The sequence below is a fragment of the Larimichthys crocea genome, chromosome VII (assembly GCF_000972845.2).
Source record: "Larimichthys crocea isolate SSNF chromosome VII, L_crocea_2.0, whole genome shotgun sequence".
NCBI classification, from domain to species: Eukaryota; Metazoa; Chordata; class Actinopteri; family Sciaenidae; genus Larimichthys; species Larimichthys crocea.
Window position 1 is genome coordinate 19,736,478 of NC_040017.1, and position 19,696 is coordinate 19,756,173.

General features: G+C 43.1%; 2 protein-coding genes across 2 annotated transcripts; both read left to right on the forward strand.

Moving 5' to 3' along the window:
- LOC113746068 (extracellular calcium-sensing receptor-like) lies at nt 1–4,400 on the forward strand. Its single transcript, XM_027280359.1, has 8 exons — nt 1–4; nt 175–290; nt 871–875; nt 1,382–1,652; nt 1,767–2,561; nt 2,732–2,962; nt 3,227–3,350; nt 3,487–4,400. Exons 1-8 carry the CDS (start codon nt 1–3, stop codon nt 4,398–4,400), a joined length of 2,460 nt encoding a protein of 819 aa, XP_027136160.1.
- A 1,478-nt stretch (nt 4,401–5,878) lies between these two features.
- Nucleotides 5,879–8,939, forward strand: LOC113746121 (extracellular calcium-sensing receptor-like). Its single transcript, XM_027280688.1, has 6 exons — nt 5,879–5,970; nt 6,080–6,362; nt 6,484–7,056; nt 7,393–7,515; nt 7,696–7,819; nt 8,041–8,939. The coding sequence occupies exons 1-6, from the start codon at nt 5,879–5,881 to the stop codon at nt 8,937–8,939; spliced, it is 2,094 nt and encodes a 697-aa protein (XP_027136489.1).
- The last annotated feature ends 10,757 nt before the right edge of the window (nt 8,940–19,696 follow it).

Consider the following 19,696-nt stretch of genomic DNA (forward strand, 5'->3'; position numbering starts at 1 on the left):
ATGGGTACTATCTGAAAATTGCAACCAAAGATATTCAGTTCACGGTGACGTCTAAAAACAGCACATATTATCAGATTTGATGAGTTAGAACCAACAAATATTGGTATCTCTTTTTAAACCTGCAATGTCAATACATGTTTTTGACATACCTCTTGTTGTTTTCTGTTTTTTTAGATTCGATGGAGTGCACATTTTGTCCTGAGGACAAAGACAGAACAGCCTGCATCCCCAAGAAGGTGGAGTTCTTGACCTATGATGCCTTGGGTATAGCCCTGACAGTGACCTCTGTGGTGGGTGCCTGTCTCACTATAGCTGTCTTTACAGTTTTTTCTGTCATAGAAACACAGCCATTGTCCGTGTGAATAACTCTGAACTCACCTACTTTATCCAGTTCGCACTGACTCTCTGTTGCCTGGTGTTTAATATTATTATTAATAATAATATAATATTAATTAATATTATTATTAATCAAAATAGATTGTTAGTTGTTAACAAGAACCAGTGAAGGATATAATGGTATCTCTTTACTGATTGTAACACTCACCCCTTGAAGCCTCGCCGTCTCCTTACACTCATGTAAGATAACTATAGTGGCCACATAACACATGATCAACAGTCAGTGATTGGTTTGTCCATCTGAGTTACTGTAGAAACATGGCAGTCTCTGTTGAAGAGGACCCACAGTGTTTTTTTTTCGCATGACTATAAACTATAAACTGAAAATTTTGATATTAGATATAGACATAATTCTGCCATATTCTGAGTACAGCCACCTCGAAAATTTGTCCTGTACAAAATAACATTACAGAATGCGCTTGCAATATATTGAATATTTTACTGCGTTAAAAGTATCTGTGTTGATTATTGCAGCAAAGGTAAATCAGGCCTGTGCAGTGACGTGAAAACTATAATCATTTGAGAATTGAGAGTGTCCTCACGGTCGCTGGTTGTTTCTCTTATCGTAGAAAAAGCTATAAAGGTCAGCTCCCAGGTCAGAATTGCTTCAGTGAAGGGAAGTGTGAATCGCGATGGGTTGGATCACTATTATCGTATTTACTCTGCTGACAGTGGCAGAGTCAAAATACCAAACATGCAAACTGATCGGACAGACAGGATTCATGGAATTTTCAAAAGAAGGTGATCTTATTATAGGAGGACTTTTCTCTATGAGTAATATACACTTAATAATAGAAAGTGGGGACCAGGGACTTCCATATACATACTGTAAAAAGTAAGTCACTATGCTTAAAATTATGTAAAAACTGTATGAATGTTTGATGAAAATAGTATATTTTATTTGCTGATCTGATGTGATTTGAAATCATCAGCCGTAATGATTTGTTCATCAGTTTCGTGGCAACATTTAACACTACGTTTACAGGTTCAATGACAGGGAACTGAAGTTTGCTCGAACAGTTATTTTTACTGTGGAAGAAATTAACAGAGACACTAAGCTCCTTCCTGGAGTGAGTCTAGGCTACAAGCTGTATAATGGCTGTGGGGATGAAAACATGATACGAGCAGCCTTAGAGGCTGTAAATGGAGAGGATTCAAAGGGCTGCAGTGGTAAGATCCAGGCTCTCATAGCCCATTCATCTTCTGGACTGAGTAAAGCCATAAACATGATACTAAGCCCACTGTCAATTCCACAGGTGAGAAGAAATGATTTGCATTTTCTGCATTTTCGTTATTCATATTTCCAGCTTTACAAAACTATATCTAGAGATTATATTCAATTTAACTTTAAAAATTTTTTCCCTTTAAAGATAAGCCATTTTTCAACCTGTGCTTGTTTAAGTGACAAAAAAATATACCCCACATTCTTCAGAACTGTGCCAAGTGACCGCTTCCAAATCATCGGTCTGGTGCAGCTTATGAAATACTTTGACTGGCGATGGGTGGGCATTATTTACTCTGAACTCCTGTACTCAGAGGAGGGTACCGCTGAATTCATAAAGGAAGCAATGAAAGCTGGAATATGTATTGAATACAGTTTACCTTACTCTAAGACATCTCAGCTCGTCTCAAAGTTGAATGCAATTGTAACAACATTAAGAAAATCCTCATCAAAGGTGGTCCTGTTGTTTATGTCCTTATCTTTCACCAAATCATTCCTTTCAAATATGGAGAAATATAACATAACTGGAAAGCAGTGGGTTGGCAGTGAGTCTTGGATCACACAAACAGACCTGGCTTCTGTCGAGAGAATGAACATTTTACAGGGGGCAATGGGCTTTTCCCTCCCTCTGGCATCCATACCAGGTCTTGGTGAATTCTTACTCAGCTTAAAACCTTCTGATGAACCACAGAGTGACATAGTTAAAGGAGTTTGGGAGAACTTCTTTGACTGCAGTTTCACACCATCAAATATCTCTGCTATGTGCAATGGCACAGAGGATCTCAAGACAGTCTCCAGTGACTACACGGATGTGACACAATTCAGGGCTGAGAATAATGTATACAAAGCTGTGTACTTGGTAGCATATGCCCTTCATGCACTATTGCAGTGTGAAAATGGCTCAAATCCCACCACAGGAAAACCCTGTGTGAACAAGAGTGAAGTTCAGCCTAACCTCGTAAGTGCTGATCAGACACTGTATATTTATTTAATATTTAATGTTTCTGTTTTTTTTGTGGTTAATACAAAAAGTAAAATGTGAGTATTTGTTTAGGATTACAGCACTGAATGTCTTAAGTGCATCTCTAAAATATGTTGACTGTCTCTCTACAGGTGTTGGAACACATCAAGTATGTGAACTTTACGACCCAGAATGGGGCTAAGGTTTTCTTTGATGAAAATGGAGACTCAGTTGCCCAGTATGACCTAGTTAACTGGCAGATGAAAGAAGATGGCTCTGTTGAGATTGTAAATATCGGTCAATATGATACATCTTTTCCAGAGGGCAAAAAATTCCAACTGAAGGACGACACCAACATAGTTTGGGGAGGAAACAGTAATAAGGTAAATTGGATGGAGGTTGCATGTGTTACACAGGTTCTCTGAGTGGGGAGACCATTTAGGCACCATATGAGTTACTGTAGCCACGACAGATGAGTGTCCATGTTAGCTGTCCTCATGTGGGTCAGTTTCCACAGATATATACAATATACAGGGTGGAGCTGCAGTCTCAACACAATAGTCATGTCATTCTGAAATATTTCAGTATCGCTGACATATGAAACATTGCATTCTTGATTTTGCATGCTGTGTTTTTTGTCTAACCAGGTAATAAGGTCTGTGTGCAGAGAACCGTGCCCACCAGGGACTCGTAAGGCCATCAACAAGTTTAAGCCTGTGTGCTGTTTCGACTGCTTTCAGTGCCCTGAGGGCACAATAAGTAATCAGACAGGTGAGTAACTATTTCAAAATGTGTAATTCATGTCCATTGCACGAAGAGAGAATTGATAGAAATATATGTATATAAAAAACATGTATTTAATTTCGTGTAATGATTGCATTTCTGAATGATTTCACTTATTTTATAGATTCTATCGATTGTTTGATTTGTCCACCTGAATTTTGGCCAAATGAAAAGAGAGATCAATGTCTTCCAAAACCTATTGAATACCTTTCCTACCAAGAGATCATGGGAGCACTTTTAACTGGATGTGGCTGTGTTGGCGTATTTTTGTCTTTTCTGACATCAGTTATTTTTTTGACTCATAAAGAGACTCCTATTGTAAAAGCCAACAACTCTGAGCTGAGCTTCCTGCTGCTGTTCTCATTAAAACTGTGTTTCCTGTGTTCTCTAACCTTCATCGGTCGGCCCTCTGAGTGGTCCTGCATGCTGCGCCACACAGCATTTGGGATCACATTTGTCCTCTGTATCTCTTGTGTTCTTGGGAAAACTGTAGTAGTGTTAATGGCCTTCAAAGCATCACTTCCGGGCAGTAATGTCATGAAATGGTTTGGTCCTACACAGCAGAGGCTCAGTGTTCTGACTTTCACCCTCATTCAGGTTGTCATTTGTATACTTTGGTTGACAATCAACCCCCCATTCCCAAAGATGAACATGAAGTACTATAAAGAAAAGATAATCTTAGAGTGTGCTCTGGGCTCAGCGGTTGGATTCTGGGCTGTGTTGAGTTATATTGGACTTCTTGCTGTCCTGTGTTTTATACTTGCTTTTCTTGCTAGGAAGCTGCCAGACAGCTTTAATGAAGCCAAATTTATCACCTTCAGCATGCTGATATTCTGTGCAGTCTGGATCACATTTATCCCAGCTTATGTCAGCTCTCCTGGGAAGTTCACTGTGGCTGTGGAGATATTTGCCATTCTGGCCTCCAGTTTTGGTTTGTTGGGATGCATTTTTGTTCCAAAATGTTACATTATTATCTTCAGGCCAGAAAGAAATTCCAAAAAATATCTGATGGGAAAAACACCACCAAGAACTCTGTAATTCCCAATGTACCAAAAAAACAAATGATGTAACAATAAATAAACCAACTTTACTGCATGGTCTCATAGATAACGTTGGAACACAAGACATTGTTGTAATGCATGACCTTTTACTTACTATGATTTATTGAGTAAATAAATTCCACTGGCTCATGATGGTTTTGTCTTGATTTCTGTTTGATAATTTTATTATCAGACTTCATGTTGACCACAAAGTTTGTTTCTGTATAAAATTCATGAATGGCATTCAACCAAAATATTTAATCTCACAGTAGTTTTGTGTGGTAATTTCAGTGTAGGACGATCTGAAAAAAAAGTGTAAAAGTGTATTTTATTTTAACCACTTCCTATAGCATTTATAATGCCTCAACCTGCACACCCTGAAGGACCTCAGTCTACTTACCTATAAAACAGATTTGAAATAGCATATTCATTACATGCATACATACATTTTTATCTTTGATTTCATATTTTTAGGCTTTGTTGAATTTTTATTTAAAATTTTAAGGATGCATAAAAGCTGCTCAATAGATAGATGTTAACATATTCATGCAAAGACATTGCTGGAATATCCTGGGAGGACATCCAACTGATGGCCAGGTAACATCCTGGACTTTTGCATAACTTGTGGAGTTCAAACAATAGTTATTTGGCATCTCAATGTTAGCTTAATTAACTCATAGTGTTACCGCTATGGTATATGTGGACCTTTTCTGCAAAAAATAACATAATAGAGGGAACACAGTGAACCTGACGTGGTCAGTATCATGGCTGGACCACACGAGGCATGGCTCTGTTGCGTCAATAACTTCCACCGTACATCTTACTTTATTAAATGCAACTGATTTATTTGTTAGTGGATACTATGCATTAATTTATCAAGAGAACACTTTTCAGCAATTTGAGATACAGTGGTCCCTCGTTTATCGCGGGGGATACGTTCTAAAAATAACCCGCAATAAACAAAATCCGCGAAGTAAGTTTTAGCGAGGTACGACTGTACACAGACAGGTGAGCTGCAGGCTCTCAGGTGAGCGCTGATGCCACAATGAAATTCCTGGCCATAAGTTCATGAGCTGAATGATTATTGAATAAAATCGGAAGCTTTTGAGATTGTTTAAAAATAATATGGATGAATGCTGTTTTTGTTAATGGTTAGTTTGAAAAGAGTTTACAGCAAAAAGTTTGTTCTAACAGGGAAGTGCAGCACCTGACCCACCCCTTGACTACTTCATCAAAGATTATGCCCTGCGGGAAATAAATCAACCTTTTATGAAGAGAGCACATCAACATGTATCTATCTAGTTGTTGTAAGAGCTGTGTGCTCATTTCTTTAAGGGAAAACAATTCCTAGCAAATATGTATGAACTGCAGAAAACTCTTATCATATCTCTGTTTGTTCTTGACCTCTACAGAGTTTCTGGCTGTGAGGTATTAGGCCAGTTTGACATGCCAAGTTTGTTCAAGCTGGGAGACATAATGATTGGGGGGATTTTTCCGGTTTTCAACAAAGATGTAAGTGAGACTTCTACGACATTCGAGAGCAAGCCACCTGGAGTGAAGTGTGCAAGGTAATATATCTGACTTCATACATTCTTCTCTACTCTTGTCTATCAAACCTGTCACTGTATGCACATGTACTGCAACAGCTTTGTAATCCTACACCAAAATATTTTTTAGGTTTGACTTGCGAGCTTTTCGGTGGACCCAAGTGATGATATTTGCAATTGAAGAAATCAACAAAGATCCTGCTCTCCTGCCAAACGTATCTCTAGGTTATAGGATCCTAAACTCGTGTTCATCTCCTACAAATACATTACGTGCTACACTTACAATGGCTAGTAGACCAGAGGAAATAGAACTGACATCCCCATGTCCCCCAGCTATATCTGCCCTCATCGCAGAGGCAGGATCATCTCAGTCTTTAGCTGTGGCTGGAACTCTTGGACCATTTCAAGTGCCAGTAGTAAGAATTATTATTATTATTATTTTATTGCATAGGTGTTTTGTGATATGTCATGCTTTTAGTAGAACTTGTTTTGTGGCATTTTTTTTTCATACTTGTTTTGGTGTTCTTTTTATAGGTAAGTTACTTTTCAACATGTGCCTGCCTCAGTGACAGAGCTAAATATCCTACATTCTTTCGAACAATCCCGAGCGATTACTTCCAGGCTAAAGCTTTGGCAGCTCTCGTCAAACGTTTCGGCTGGCAATGGATTGGAGCTATACAGTCAGACAATGACTATGGGCGTAATGGGATCCTGGCTTTTACTGAAGAGGTTAAAAAGCTTGGGGTTTGCATTGCATTTGTTGGGACAATTCTTCGAACATACCCTGTGGATAAAATACTGGATGTTGTGGAAATGATCAAGCAGTCAACTGTGAAAGTCATTCTTGCTTTTGTTCCAGAGAATGACTTTTACCCTTTGATGATAGAGGTTGTGAAACAGAACATTACAGGAATTCAGTGGATTGCCAGTGAGGCCTGGATAACAGCTAGTAAACTTTCCACACCTGAAATGTACAGAGCTTTTGGTGGAGCCCTGGGGTTTGTGGTGCAAAAGATGGCCATTCCAAATCTAAAACCATTTCTCACAGGCATTAGCCCTTACACTGATCCACGTGCAAGTTTTGTGAGGGATTTCTGGGAGATTATGGTGGGTTGTAAACCTGTGTTACCTGGGGAACACACAGTTACAGAGACAACAAATAAAATATGCACAGGCAATGAAACATTAATGAATTCCCAGCATGTGTTTTTCAATGTCACACAGCTCAGGGTCTCCTATAATGTGTATAAAGCAGTTTATGCCATTGCACATGCCCTCCATCAGCTGGTATTCTGCAAACCAGTAGGAGAAAAAACTTCAAGGTCATGTTTGAATATATCAGAAATCCGGCCCAAACAGGTGAGAAATCATGAAAATGAAATCCACAGTAACACAATTTGTCCAGTCTGAAACATCTAATTAACAATTGGTGTCTTTTCACAGGTCACTGACCATTTACAGAGAGTGAATTTTAGAAATCAGTTTGCAGATAATGTGTTTTTTGATGCCAATGGTGACCCTCCTGCTTCCTATGATATTATTAACTGGCACCTAATAGATGGGCAGGTTCAACATGTCACGCTGGGTCATTTTGCCTCTGCTGCTAATGGTGATTATAAGCTCAGCATCCAGGAGGAAAAAATTGTGTGGAGGACGGGGGAAAAGGTAAGCGTTAAGACTAATTGCTTTTTAGATCAACTGAATATATCTGCACTATTGTTACATTGTTTAAATGTTCTGTTTCAGGTTCCAACATCAGTGTGCTCTAATGTTTGTCCAGTAGGAACCAGGAAAGCTCAAATAAAGGGAAAACCCACCTGCTGTTTTGACTGTATCCCATGTGCTGATGGAACTATAGCAAACTCATCAGGTATGAAAAGCATGTATGCCATATACTAAGCAATAATACACGATTGAATATAACAGCAGGCATTTAGTGTTTGTATGTTTATGTTTAAAATGTTATTGATAGTGTCACTGCTCCATGTTTTTGCTTCGCTTTTTTGTTTTCCGTTTTTTACTTCAGTATGATTTTATTTTCTGCAAATGTAATATTCGCAGCTGATTCTCTCTGTTCATTTTCATGTAAAGGTGCTGCAGACTGTACACCCTGTCCACAGGAATACTGGTCCAATGAAAAGAAAGATGAGTGTGTTCCCAAAATAATTGAGTTCCTGACATATCACGAGCCAATGGGAATAGCTCTGACAGTTGTATCCCTGCTTGGAGCGTGTCTGTCACTGGCCACGATGGTGGTTTTTATCCGCTACAGAGAAACTCCTGTGATAAAGGCCAGCAACTCTGAGCTGAGTTGTTTCCTATTGTTTTCTCTTTTTTTGTGTTTTCTCTGTCCCCTCACTTTCATTGGCAGACCCACAGTCTGGACATGCATGCTGCGTCACACAGCTTTTGGTGTGACGTTTGCATTTTGTATTTCCTGTGTCTTAGGAAAAACTATTGTTGTTGTTACAGCTTTCAAAGCCTCAGTTCCTGGCAGCAAAGTTGCAGCAAAGTTTGGTCCTGCACAGCAAAGGATCATAGTTTGCTCCTGCACTTTGATTCAGATATTGATATGTATTTTGTGGCTTAAGTTAAACCCACCTTTTCCAGACATGGTTTTCAAATACAGCAATAAGAAGATTGTTTTAGAATGTAACACAGGCTCTGAGGCTGCTTTCTACGCAGTGCTGGGGTACATTGGGATCCTTGCAATAACATGTTTGGTGCTGGCATTTCTAGCAAGGAAGTTGCCTGATAATTTCAATGAAGCCAAATTTATCACATTTAGCATGCTGATATTCTGTGCTGTCTGGATCACCTTCATCCCAGCATATGTCAGCTCTCCTGGCAAGTTTACTGTAGCAGTGGAAATATTTGCAATTTTGTCTTCAGCATTTGGCTTATTGCTTTGCATTTTTGCACCTAAATGTTATATAATATTGATCAAGCCAGAGAAAAACACTAAGAAACATGTCATGGGAAAGCTGTGAATAAAAAATAATGTTTTTTTTTTAGTTTTAAAAGATGATGCTACTGTTACTGATGTGCTGTTCTCTTCAGTTACTTTTTACATAGTAAACTGTAGAAACAGTAACATAAATCAAGCTATTTAAGATTTCAAAGTTTGTATCTTTCTAATACTAAATTATTAAATGTTCTATAAAAAATATGTATCAAAATACAGTTTTTAATTACAGCAAGAAAGTCCAATAATCATAAGGATGATATGAGTTGCTTATTTTTCAGGACAAACTTCAATTAATTAAAAATTCAGTGTATTTTTTTTTTTTTGCATAAATGGAGTTTTTATAAACTGGGTTCGGGAATAAGGGCCACGCCTCGTACTCCATGTACTTAAGCACTCCTTTTCCTTCCACTCCTTCTTTGACGCTGCTGTCACATCCGCATCATGGACGAAACACTCGCCCTTAACGCTTCCGACAGCGACCTGCTCGATGAAATATCCAACACTCCCAAAGTGTCCAAAACATCTCCGTCCTCGGTAATCCCCTCCGGGCAGCCACCACGGCTGTGCTCCGTAGTCCAGGTCCGCCGGCGTCTGAGATCATCCATTTCGGACAGCTCCAACGCCATCGGGCCTTCTCCACCTCACAGGCCCAGGGGGAGAACCCGTCTCCGTCGCCCGTCAGACACTGGCAACTCCAGACGCTCCTCTCCAACCTGCTCCCAATCCAGACGCGCCAGCGACCGGCGGAACCGCCGCGAGGCAATTTCCCCTGGGCAACTCGCCGTCCGCCCTTCACTCACAGGCATAGCCGACTCGACAGTCACCAGCCTGAAACGGTCTCTCACTCATCATAACATCCCTTTCCACCACTCCGACATAAAGGCCACACTTTTTCGCCATCTTCAAAACTTCCTCCACAACTCCACGAGCCGAACACCACTTCCGGGTCGCCGTCGCCACAACGATGACGTCACACCACTGTCTTCGGCTCAGCCCTCTCCTTCAGCCCTTACCCAGGGCCAGGTTGTATTGAACCGCACACTTTCGGTTCCCGCCTCCCACTCCTCCTCTACTGTCCCCCAAGCTCCACTCTTTTCCCGTGCACATGCATCCCATCATCCCTCCCTCTTCTTTCAATCCTAGCCTTTCTATTCCTCCCTCCACAGCTACTGCAGCCCCTCTGGCACCCATCCAGACCACCGCAGCCTCCACAGCAACCCACGGCGGCACGTCCAGTCAAACCCCCTTTTTTCCTCCTGCTCCTTCTTTTCCCACTCCCTTCCCTTACCCTTACCCCCCCATCCCTACCCTTATCCCTCATGTCGCCAGCATTTCTGTTCCCACCTTGAATGCCCCCCTTCTCTTCACAGCTTCCCCTCCAGCAGGCTCCTGCTCCCTCCCTCTCTATCCCCCCCTGCCTTCCAACCACTCTCTAGCCACAGCCACACCTCCAGCGCGCCCCACAGCGTCTCCAAGACCATCCCCGGTGTCATCCGCCCTCAGACAGCAGATTCTTTCCGGTAATTATGTCGATCTAGCCCAACTCATTCATCCATCCACATACAACCCCCACATCCCCAGGGAACTGCAAACAGCCCTGGGCACCTTCCAACTCAAACAACCACTCACCACCCACTCCAAAGAGCTCACAGCTCCCGAATTCACCCTTGCCTTCTCCCTGTACCGCGACGTGATCCGTTCAGCCTTCCCCGACCGCAGGTCAGAGCTGGACGACTACCTGTCCCTTATTATCGACCTAGCTTTGCGGTTCGGCGGCAATGGTTTCTATTCCTACCACATTATGTTTGCATCCCAAGCCGCCGAGCGCCTCCATCAATTTAACCAGGGCACATACTGGGGCACCCTCGACATAGAGCTCTACTGCCGCACCTTTGCAGCACGTTCATCCCTCCACTGCGATCAGTGCGGTGCACCATCACATCCAGCCACCACTTGCTCCATCACCACACCGCTACCCCATACCTCAATCCCACAGAAACGCAACCAGGCAGTTTCCCGAAATCTTCCCCCCGCAGCCCCCCCTCCGTCCATCACCCCTAAACCAGCCACCCCACAGCCAGCCTCTCTTGGCCCCGCCCCCAAAGGAGTCAACAAGAGAGGCGGACCCATCCTCTACCAGGGGGGGCAGGATGCTCTGCAATAACTTCAATGACCTGGGGTGCAGCTCGTCCAGTTGCTGTTTCCTCCACACCTGCTCCTTTTGCAGCGGAGCCCACGCCAGAGTCACCTGTCCCCACAACCCTACCAAGCACGGTCCATGCAAGTATCTAAGTACTAACTAAGTATCTAAGTACTAACATCCACGCCCTCTCCTCTGTCTTAATAAACCACCCAGACCGCCAGTTCGTCATCCAGGGGTTCACCCACAGCTTTCACCCAGGTTTACACGCCATGCCAGATTTCTCCTTCTCATGCCACAATCTACAATCTGCCATATCAGACCCTAACACAGTAGACAGACTTCTGGCTAAGGAAGTCTCAGAAACTTTCATGATTGGTCCTTTCTCCAGCCCTCCGTTCCCCTCCTTCAGAATCAGCCCCATCGGCATAGCCACCCGAAAATACAACAGCGCCGCAGTAGACATCATAAACAAAGGCCGGTCCCACTCCCTTGACATCATGCAGTTCATCCGTAGGCTCCCACTGGTTTCCGCACAACCAATTCATCATCCGAGCATCGCACATTCCAGGCCACAAAAACGCCATTGCTGACTCTCTCTCCCACTTCTCTCTCCAGAAATTCAAATTCTTGGCTCCAGATTCCGATCCCCTTCCAACTCCGATCCCACCGTATTCAGCCACCATCTTCAACTGACTCCGCAGCTGGAACACCTGGTCACTGCGTCACGAGACTCCATCCTCAACAGCGTCACTCCACGAACCCTCTCCTCGTACCTAACCGGCTGGAAATGCTTCAAAGCCCCACATAACCTCCCATTCCCTACTTTAGACGTCCTCACCTTCACCAATTTCATCACATTCGCCCATTCGATCCAAAAAATAAAATCATCTACCATACAAGTTTACCTCAGTGGAATTAACTTCCTTGTTAAAATATCTTCGGGGTCTCCGTGCCCCGCCTTGGCTCACGCCCACATTAACATGCTCCTCAAAGGCCTTCGCAAGGCCAAACCACGCCCTACGCCGAAGCGACTCCTCCTCACTTCCGATCTCCTAGCCCGCTGCATCGAGACCCTCCGCAAAGGCTACTTATCCCCAAGCACAGACAAAGTCCTAGAATCCATATTCCTCCTGGCATTCTTCGGCTTCTTACACTGCTCCGAGTTCACCGCTTCCACCCTGCTCTACGATCCATCACGTCACCCATCATTATCCGACATCTCTGTCCTCTCCTCCGATACCCTAATATATTTTCTCAAACGCAGTAAAACCAACCAGTCCGGGCAACTTCAACCAGTCTACCTCTTTCGACTGAATTCACCCTTGAGCCCATACGAACCTGTTCTCAATTACATCAACTCCCGCCTAGCCTGCCAAGCTTCCCCCATAGACCTCTGTTCATTTCAGAGACCGGCAGAGTAGCCACGCGCTCCTGGTTCCACCACCACTTCCGCCAGATCCTGCTCCGATCCGGCATACCCGACAATATCACCAAAATACTCGGCCGCTGGGCCTCAACCGCGTACCTAGCCTACGTCCGCAACGACCTGAACGACATCCGAAATGCACACACGCTTCTCTCCACATGAAGTTTTCTCTTGGGGCTCTAATCCGTAGAGTCGCAGAGAGACGGTTCCCCCACTCAGAGTCTCCATCCCCCCAGGTTCCTCCCAGGATTCCTCCGGTCAACCTCAGGACCACTCTGCCGATGGTCCCGCCTCATCCCTCTCACTTTTCCTCCCCTCATCCCTCCTCCCCCTCTCCCTTCATCCCTCTCACCTTTCCTCCCCTGATCCCTTCCTCCCTCCTTTCATCCCTCACCCTAACACCCCTCATCCCACCATCCCTCCATCCCTCAAACCCTCTAACCTTCTCTTTCCCTAAACCCTCCCGCAGCATATCACCCGTGCTTCCCGAACGTCACTTGTAATAAACATGTTTAAACTTCATCTGCACGGGCGTGGTCCTTGTTAGTGAAATGGAGTATGATATGTTTTCAGTAGTGTATAATCATTTCAAATTGAGGTTCCTATATCTACAGAGGGAGCAGATCGTCTCACATGAAGTCTCTTATATGGAACCGCCACATGTCAACAGTAGCCCAGAACGGACAATTGTAACACTGGTTCCAGATAGGGCCTGTTGTATATTTAGCGAGTTTCACAGCCATCATAATGTGTCACATTTGTCATATATGTTTTAAAGGAGGTTGTGGAATGAGGGGTATTTACTTGGCTGCAATCTGTAGCTTGACCACTCGATGTCACTAAATCTTAGACACTAGACCAGGGGTCGGCAACCCAAAATGTTGAAAGAGCCATATTGAACCAAAAAAACAAAAATGTCTGGAGCCACAAAAAATTAAAAGCCTTATATAAGCCTTATAATGAAGGCAACACATGCTGTATCTATATTAGCTATATTAGCCTACTATCAAAACGACTAAGTTGGCTACAAATACATAATGAGCATTCATGATTAAATGTTTATTTTCCCTGCAGTGTATTCTGTAGAGAACGACACACCACATGACTGCTCTGTTGTACGATTCCGCCTCAAGTTTAACTTCATTACAATATTAATGAATTATGTTTCATTGATTTGATGAAATTAAAGAAATGCAATAAAGAAATACTATATTTTTGATGTCATTTTTATTTTGACGATTCAAAAAAATACAGTAGTAGCAACTTAAAAGTTCCTGTTCAAGCTGAACGCAAACTGAATGGCAGCCGTCTTCCAGCTGACTTCCAGCCAGCTGCCTGCTAAGTTCCGTGACCGGAGTGACACCCCTCCTTCTCCTGGGCATGTCTATTTTTTACTGTAACTCCACCCATTCATGTAATTACAGGGTATGACCAGGAGATGGCGCTTCTCTCACAGAACTTTTTTACAGTTGTTCTACCTAGAGATGACGTAGCTTACACACCTCATTAGCATTCTTGTTGCTCAATCTTTTGTTCGCACTTACAGTAATGGGCTTTTTGGTCTCCCAGTGTCACAGATCACAGAGCGGAAAATGCAGCTGGTTTGACCACTGCATACTATACAGTAGCCGTATGATTTGAGCGTGTTCATGAATTGAAATTAAATTTAGGGTGTTTATATCTAACATGTCAGCATTCACCAAATCAACAACATCTAGGCTGTTCTGTCTTTACTCGTGGTGGGCCGTTATCGGCGTTATTGTGCTGCGTTATCGTGAGACTCTTATCGGTCGATAAAAAAAATATCACTATTAATCTATTCTCAAAGCTGCTCCAGCCTCTCAGGTCGCTTTTTTACTTTTTTTCTCTTTTGTTCGTTTTTGTATCTTCACTGTAACCCTGTGGAGTCCTGATCTCTCTAGCAGTTTAGAGAGTTTTGTCGTGTTTTTCTCGTGGTTTTTCTTGGTGTTGTTTTTTAAATGCCGCTTCCACCTGGACAGCTGCCTTTGCTGCAGGGGCTGGCTCAATTCGTGGCAGCGGCAGCTACTAGTGGCATTCTGAGGCAGCTGCCACTGCCTTAGCGGTATCTGAGGCTGGTGTTATGGGCATCTGTTTTTAATTTTATTTTATAAAACAGAGTCAGAGTTGTATTAGCCTCGTTGGTAATAGCTAGTTGGTATTACGTGAGTTCTGCATTAATTTGCAGGTTTTAATTAATCTCTCAACTGCTGCGTGTGTGTGTCACTTTGTGGCATTTCCGGGGGCAGCCCGGGCTGCCACCGGAAATGCCACTAGTAGCTGCCGCTGCCACGAATTGAGCCAGCCCTCTCTCTGCCTTTGTTTACTCTGGGAAACAGCTGATTGCGCTAATGCCGGCGCAGGTCTTTTCCGGGGTGCCGGTGTGGGAAAGCCGCAAAAGGCTGGCCGACCCTCATGTGCTCGGGAGAGGACGCCCAGACATTTTGTGGAGCATGAGCCAACGAGTGAGGGGTCTGGAAAGCCGCCCCTGCCAGATCCACCTCCAACAGCTGGGTCTGTCTTTCTGTCTGGTTCTTGAGCACTGCCATCTGTTGCCTGCTGAGCCCGTAACGGCTGCGCCGCAGTCACCGTAGCAAATAGCCTAGTCAATGAGAGCACTCACACAGGGCGCGTCTCAGAAGCGGCTCTCCACGCCACGGCGCGAGCTCTCCGTAGCATTTCTATTTTTGAGGCGAGCCGCTGCTAAACCTCGTAAATTTCAACAGAGCACTGCGCACCAGACAGGAAATCCAACACAGAATCAACGTAATAAACTTCCGCCCCCTTTCAAAATAAAACACAATACGCAGTTTATGTCACTTATCACAACTTCACATCAACGTTACGTCATGACCGGTGGCACCAGGTGATCAAAGATCGATCAAAGGGTCTCAATATGAACGATGAGAGACTAATTGTTGAAGTGGAACAACACACAATCAGTTATGACACAACAGATGCTTTTTATAATCTCCTACACGTCAGAGAAGCAAAGTCAGCTGTTTGTTGTTGTTGTTTTCTTTACACACAGTTTATCGCGGGGTCTCGCATACGTCCAGGATTCTCGCGTGATCTCGCGTGAATACGGCCGGCTCGCTCCGCTGCCGTCACGCGGCTGACACGCGTCCGGTGTGAGTTGACGCCGGGCAAAGGACGCAGCTAAACCGCGGCGCAGCCGTCACGCTGCTGTAACATGGGACTCACACAGGAGGCGGAACGGCAGCGGAACGGTCCTTTGCCCGGCGCCAACTCACACCGGACGCGGATCAGCCGCGGAACGGCAGCGGAGCGAGCCGGCCGTATTCACACGAGATCACGCGAGAATCCTGGACATACCCGAGACCCCGTGATAAAATGTTGTTGTGGTGATTCAAACCACCCCGAATTCTGTAGACCTGATGTAGAGCAGAGAGATATTGAGTTTAAACAAGACAAAGACAAGTACTCCAGTTTCACCTGTTGCAAGAGGGAGAACACAGCTCTCAGTTCTTACAGACCCCGCGATCTGCACACCTTCACGCCCTGCTGAGTTCTGAGCTCTCTCTGGCTCCAGCTAGTTTTATTAAATCACACAAACGGTTACATATTTGTTATTATCTTCATACAGGGTAGTCTGCTGAGTTCAGCCGATGCCCGGGTGTGTGTGTGTGCTCTTTTCTTGGACCATCGTGTCCTTGGGTACACTCTGTGCCTAGATTCAGATGCCTTGTAACAGTTTCTAATTGTGCTCACACACATACCTCAGGCGTGGGATTGCACTCAGACACAAACTGTAATCTGCAAAAACACTCTGCTGGTTATACAACATTCTTAAAAGCAATAGTTCAACATAATCACACAGTTTAATATCTTAAATGATTATTAGGCACTTCAGATAATATAATCCACAATAGTAAGATGTCCTGTGTCTGCTTTCAGTTCTAACAAAGGGGAGTCTCCTATTTCTCTGCTTATCTGCTCGTCTCTCTCTCTGTGTGTAGGCCTTGAACCTGCAACTCCTGCAAAACACTTATACTAGTTACACAACACTCGAAAGCAATATACTCTGTGTGACCTTATACTTACCCAGATCCATTTAACACACATCTATTTTAATTCAAACATTATTATACATTTCCACAATGTGTATAAAAAAAACAACAACAACAAACAGCTGACTTTGCTTCTCCGACGTGGAGGAGATTATAAAAAGCATCTGTTGTGTCATAAATGATTGTGTGATGTTCCACGTCAACAATTAGTCTCTCGTTGAGACCCTTTGATCGATCTTTGATCACCTGGTGCCACCGGTCATGACGTAACGTTGATGTGAAGTTGTAAAAAGCTACATGAACTGCGTATTGTGTTTTATTTTGAAAGGGGGGCGGAAGTTTATTACGTTGATTCTGTGTCGGATTTACTGTCTGGTGCGCAGTGCTCTGTGGCGTGGAGAGCCGCTTCTGGGACGCTTCTGAGCCGCTGCTGATCTGCGCCCTGTGTGAGTGTTCTCATTGACTACACTGGCTTCTACAGTGAACCCTCGTTTATCGCGGGGGATACGTTCCAAAAATAACCCGCAATAAACGAAATCCGCGAAGTGAGTTTTACAATTATTATACATGTTTTAAGGCCGTAAAACCCCTAACCACACACTTTTATACACCCTTTTACACACATTTTGTACAGTACTCCCTTAAACAGGACGCAGAACACATGTGCGGTTCTCCCTTAGCCAATCAGGACGCAGAACACAATGCGCGTTCATACTGTACAATACGCTGTAAAAAAAAAATAAAAAGCATGCAAAATGACAAAAAATCCGCGTAACAGCGAGTCCGCGAAAAGTGAACCGCGATATAGCGAGGGATCACTGTATTCGCTACGGTGACTGCCAGATCCGTTGGGCTGGGCTCGCCATCTTAATCATCTCTCTCTCTCTCTCTGTTTCTCCGACAGTAGTTCTGACTACCAGAAACAAGAAAAACCAACCTACACAGAAAGTGCATAGGTGTAAGAACTAGAATCTGATTCTGCCATGTTTTATGAGACCTCATCTTTTCAGTTCATCATGAAATATATCACCAAAAATCAAGGAAATACATTAACACACAATAAATGAATTATTATGAATTAAAACAATCGCTTTAACCATAAATGTAATCAATTATTCATCAATTCATATCAACAATAGTACTTTTAACAGATAGATTATTTATGCATCTCTATTTAAGCTCTATTTATTTTATATCATTGTTTTTTTAACCATTTTAATTCACCATTTAATTATTTAACTCTTGAACATCAAATGAATTACAGTTTTTATACACTAGTGCAAGTTCCTTCATCCAAATTGAAATATACCACACCTTAAATGATGCTGTTACCCTTTTCAATTGACTAACAACACAAATAGGCAGTTCAAATGGCACAAAAAAAAAAGCAAAAACAAAAGTGCATCTTCTCATTGCAGACCGCATAGGAATTAGCTTTGGCTTAATGATTAGCATAGCGTTTAGCATGACTAAGAATGAACAACAGACTAACAACTCGGAGCTAGCGCTTAGCATGTTGTGGTCGCTATTAACATTAGCATACCAAGCTAACGATCTTTTTCCAAACAATAAACTACGGTAAAAAGTGCACAAAAATCATTTTTAAGCAATACAGACTAACTTAACCTAAGTTGATGACACAATAAATGCATCTTTTCCGTCAAAATGGCTACCGGACAACAGGCTAACTGTATGCTAACTCACCGGAGTCTCTGCATTTACTCCCACAAGGGGGTTGTTGCCTCCTCGGCTCGCGGCTTACCGAGGTGAACCTGAGTTCGCCCGTGGCTACCGGGTCTTTCGGCGGACGGTTCTGCCATTGTCCGTAGCTATTTATAACTCTTTTCTTTGTGTTTGCTTTGTTTTTATTCACTTTTTGTTACCGATTCCCTGGGTCTGGGCTGCTGCCGTCCGGCTCGTGTCTGAGAGAAAAAAGCTGCGCTTCCCCTCGGGTGACGACTTCACGCGATACCTAAACCAGGTTCAGGGATAATATATCACTAACAGGGGACCACTGCCACCTACTGGGGGTTTACCGGGTCTGTCTAAATGACAAATACTGGGTTAGTGACCTGATTTTTTATGCTGGTTACAGTGAGCAGTCAGATTAGACAGATTATTACTAGGGAGGAGGGAAAACAAGATTTTAACTTTCAATTTGCACAGTGAAAAAACATTTCACGTCAATTAAGTCCCTCATCATTTTAAGCCCTGTAGTGTTTGTGAGAGTTAAACATCTTTATCTAAGATGTCTATGTAAAGAGACAAAATCCACAGGTCAGGTTAACCATCGAAACCATCGCTCAATAGATATGTGTTAGCATATTCATGCATTGACATTGCTGGAATATCCTGGGAGGACATCCAGCTGATGGCCAGGTAACATCCTGGATGTTTACATAACTTGTAATGTTCAAACAATGGTTATTCGGCATCTCAGTGTTTGCTTAATATGCAGACCTGCCAGGCCCTTGTTTTCTGCAAAAAATAACCTATAGAGGGAACACAGTGAACCTGAAGTGGTCAGTATCATGGCTGGACCACACGAGGCATGGCTCTGTTGCGTCAATAACTTCCAAGTGACATCTTGCTTTTATTAAATGCAACTGATTTATTTGTTAATGGATACCATGCATTATTTTGTCAAGAGAACACATTTCAGCAATTTGAGATACACAGACAGGTAAGCTGCAGGCTCTCAGGTGAGCTCTGATGACACAATAAAATTCCTGGCCATAAGTTCATGAGCTGAAAGATTATTAAATAATATTGGAAGCTTTGAGATTGTTTAAAGATAATACGAATTAATGTTTGAGAATTGCTGTTTTTATGAATGGTTAGTTTGAAAAGAGTTTACAGCAAAAAGTTTGTTCTAACAGGGAAGTGCAGCACCTGACCCATCCCTTGACTACTTCATCAAAGATTATGCCCTGTGGGAAATAAATCAACCTTTTATGAAGAGAGCACATCAACATGTATCTATGCAGTTGTTGTTAGAGCTGTGTGCTCATTTCTTCAAGGGAAAACAATTCCTAGCAAACATGCTTGAACTGCAGAAAACTCTTATCATATCTCTGTTTGTTCTTGACCTGTACAGAGTTTCTGGCTGTGAGGTATTAGGCCGGTTTGACATGCCAAGTTTGTTCAAGCTGGGAGACATA

Excerpts from the sequence above, each read along its gene's own strand:
- LOC113746068 (XM_027280359.1), top strand. Across the intron at positions 1,653-1,766 it reads GCCCACTGTCAATTCCACAG|ATAAGCCATTTTTCAACCTG; the intron begins GTGAGAAGAAAT and ends TTCCCTTTAAAG. Across the intron at positions 2,562-2,731 it reads CCTGTGTGAACAAGAGTGAA|GTGTTGGAACACATCAAGTA; the intron begins GTTCAGCCTAAC and ends GTCTCTCTACAG.
- LOC113746121 (XM_027280688.1), top strand. The coding sequence starts at position 5,879 with ATGATTGGGGGGATTTTTCCGGTTTTCAACAAAGATGTAAGTGAGACT. Across the intron at positions 5,971-6,079 it reads CCTGGAGTGAAGTGTGCAAG|GTTTGACTTGCGAGCTTTTC; the intron begins GTAATATATCTG and ends AATATTTTTTAG. Across the intron at positions 7,820-8,040 it reads AACTATAGCAAACTCATCAG|GTGCTGCAGACTGTACACCC; the intron begins GTATGAAAAGCA and ends TTTCATGTAAAG.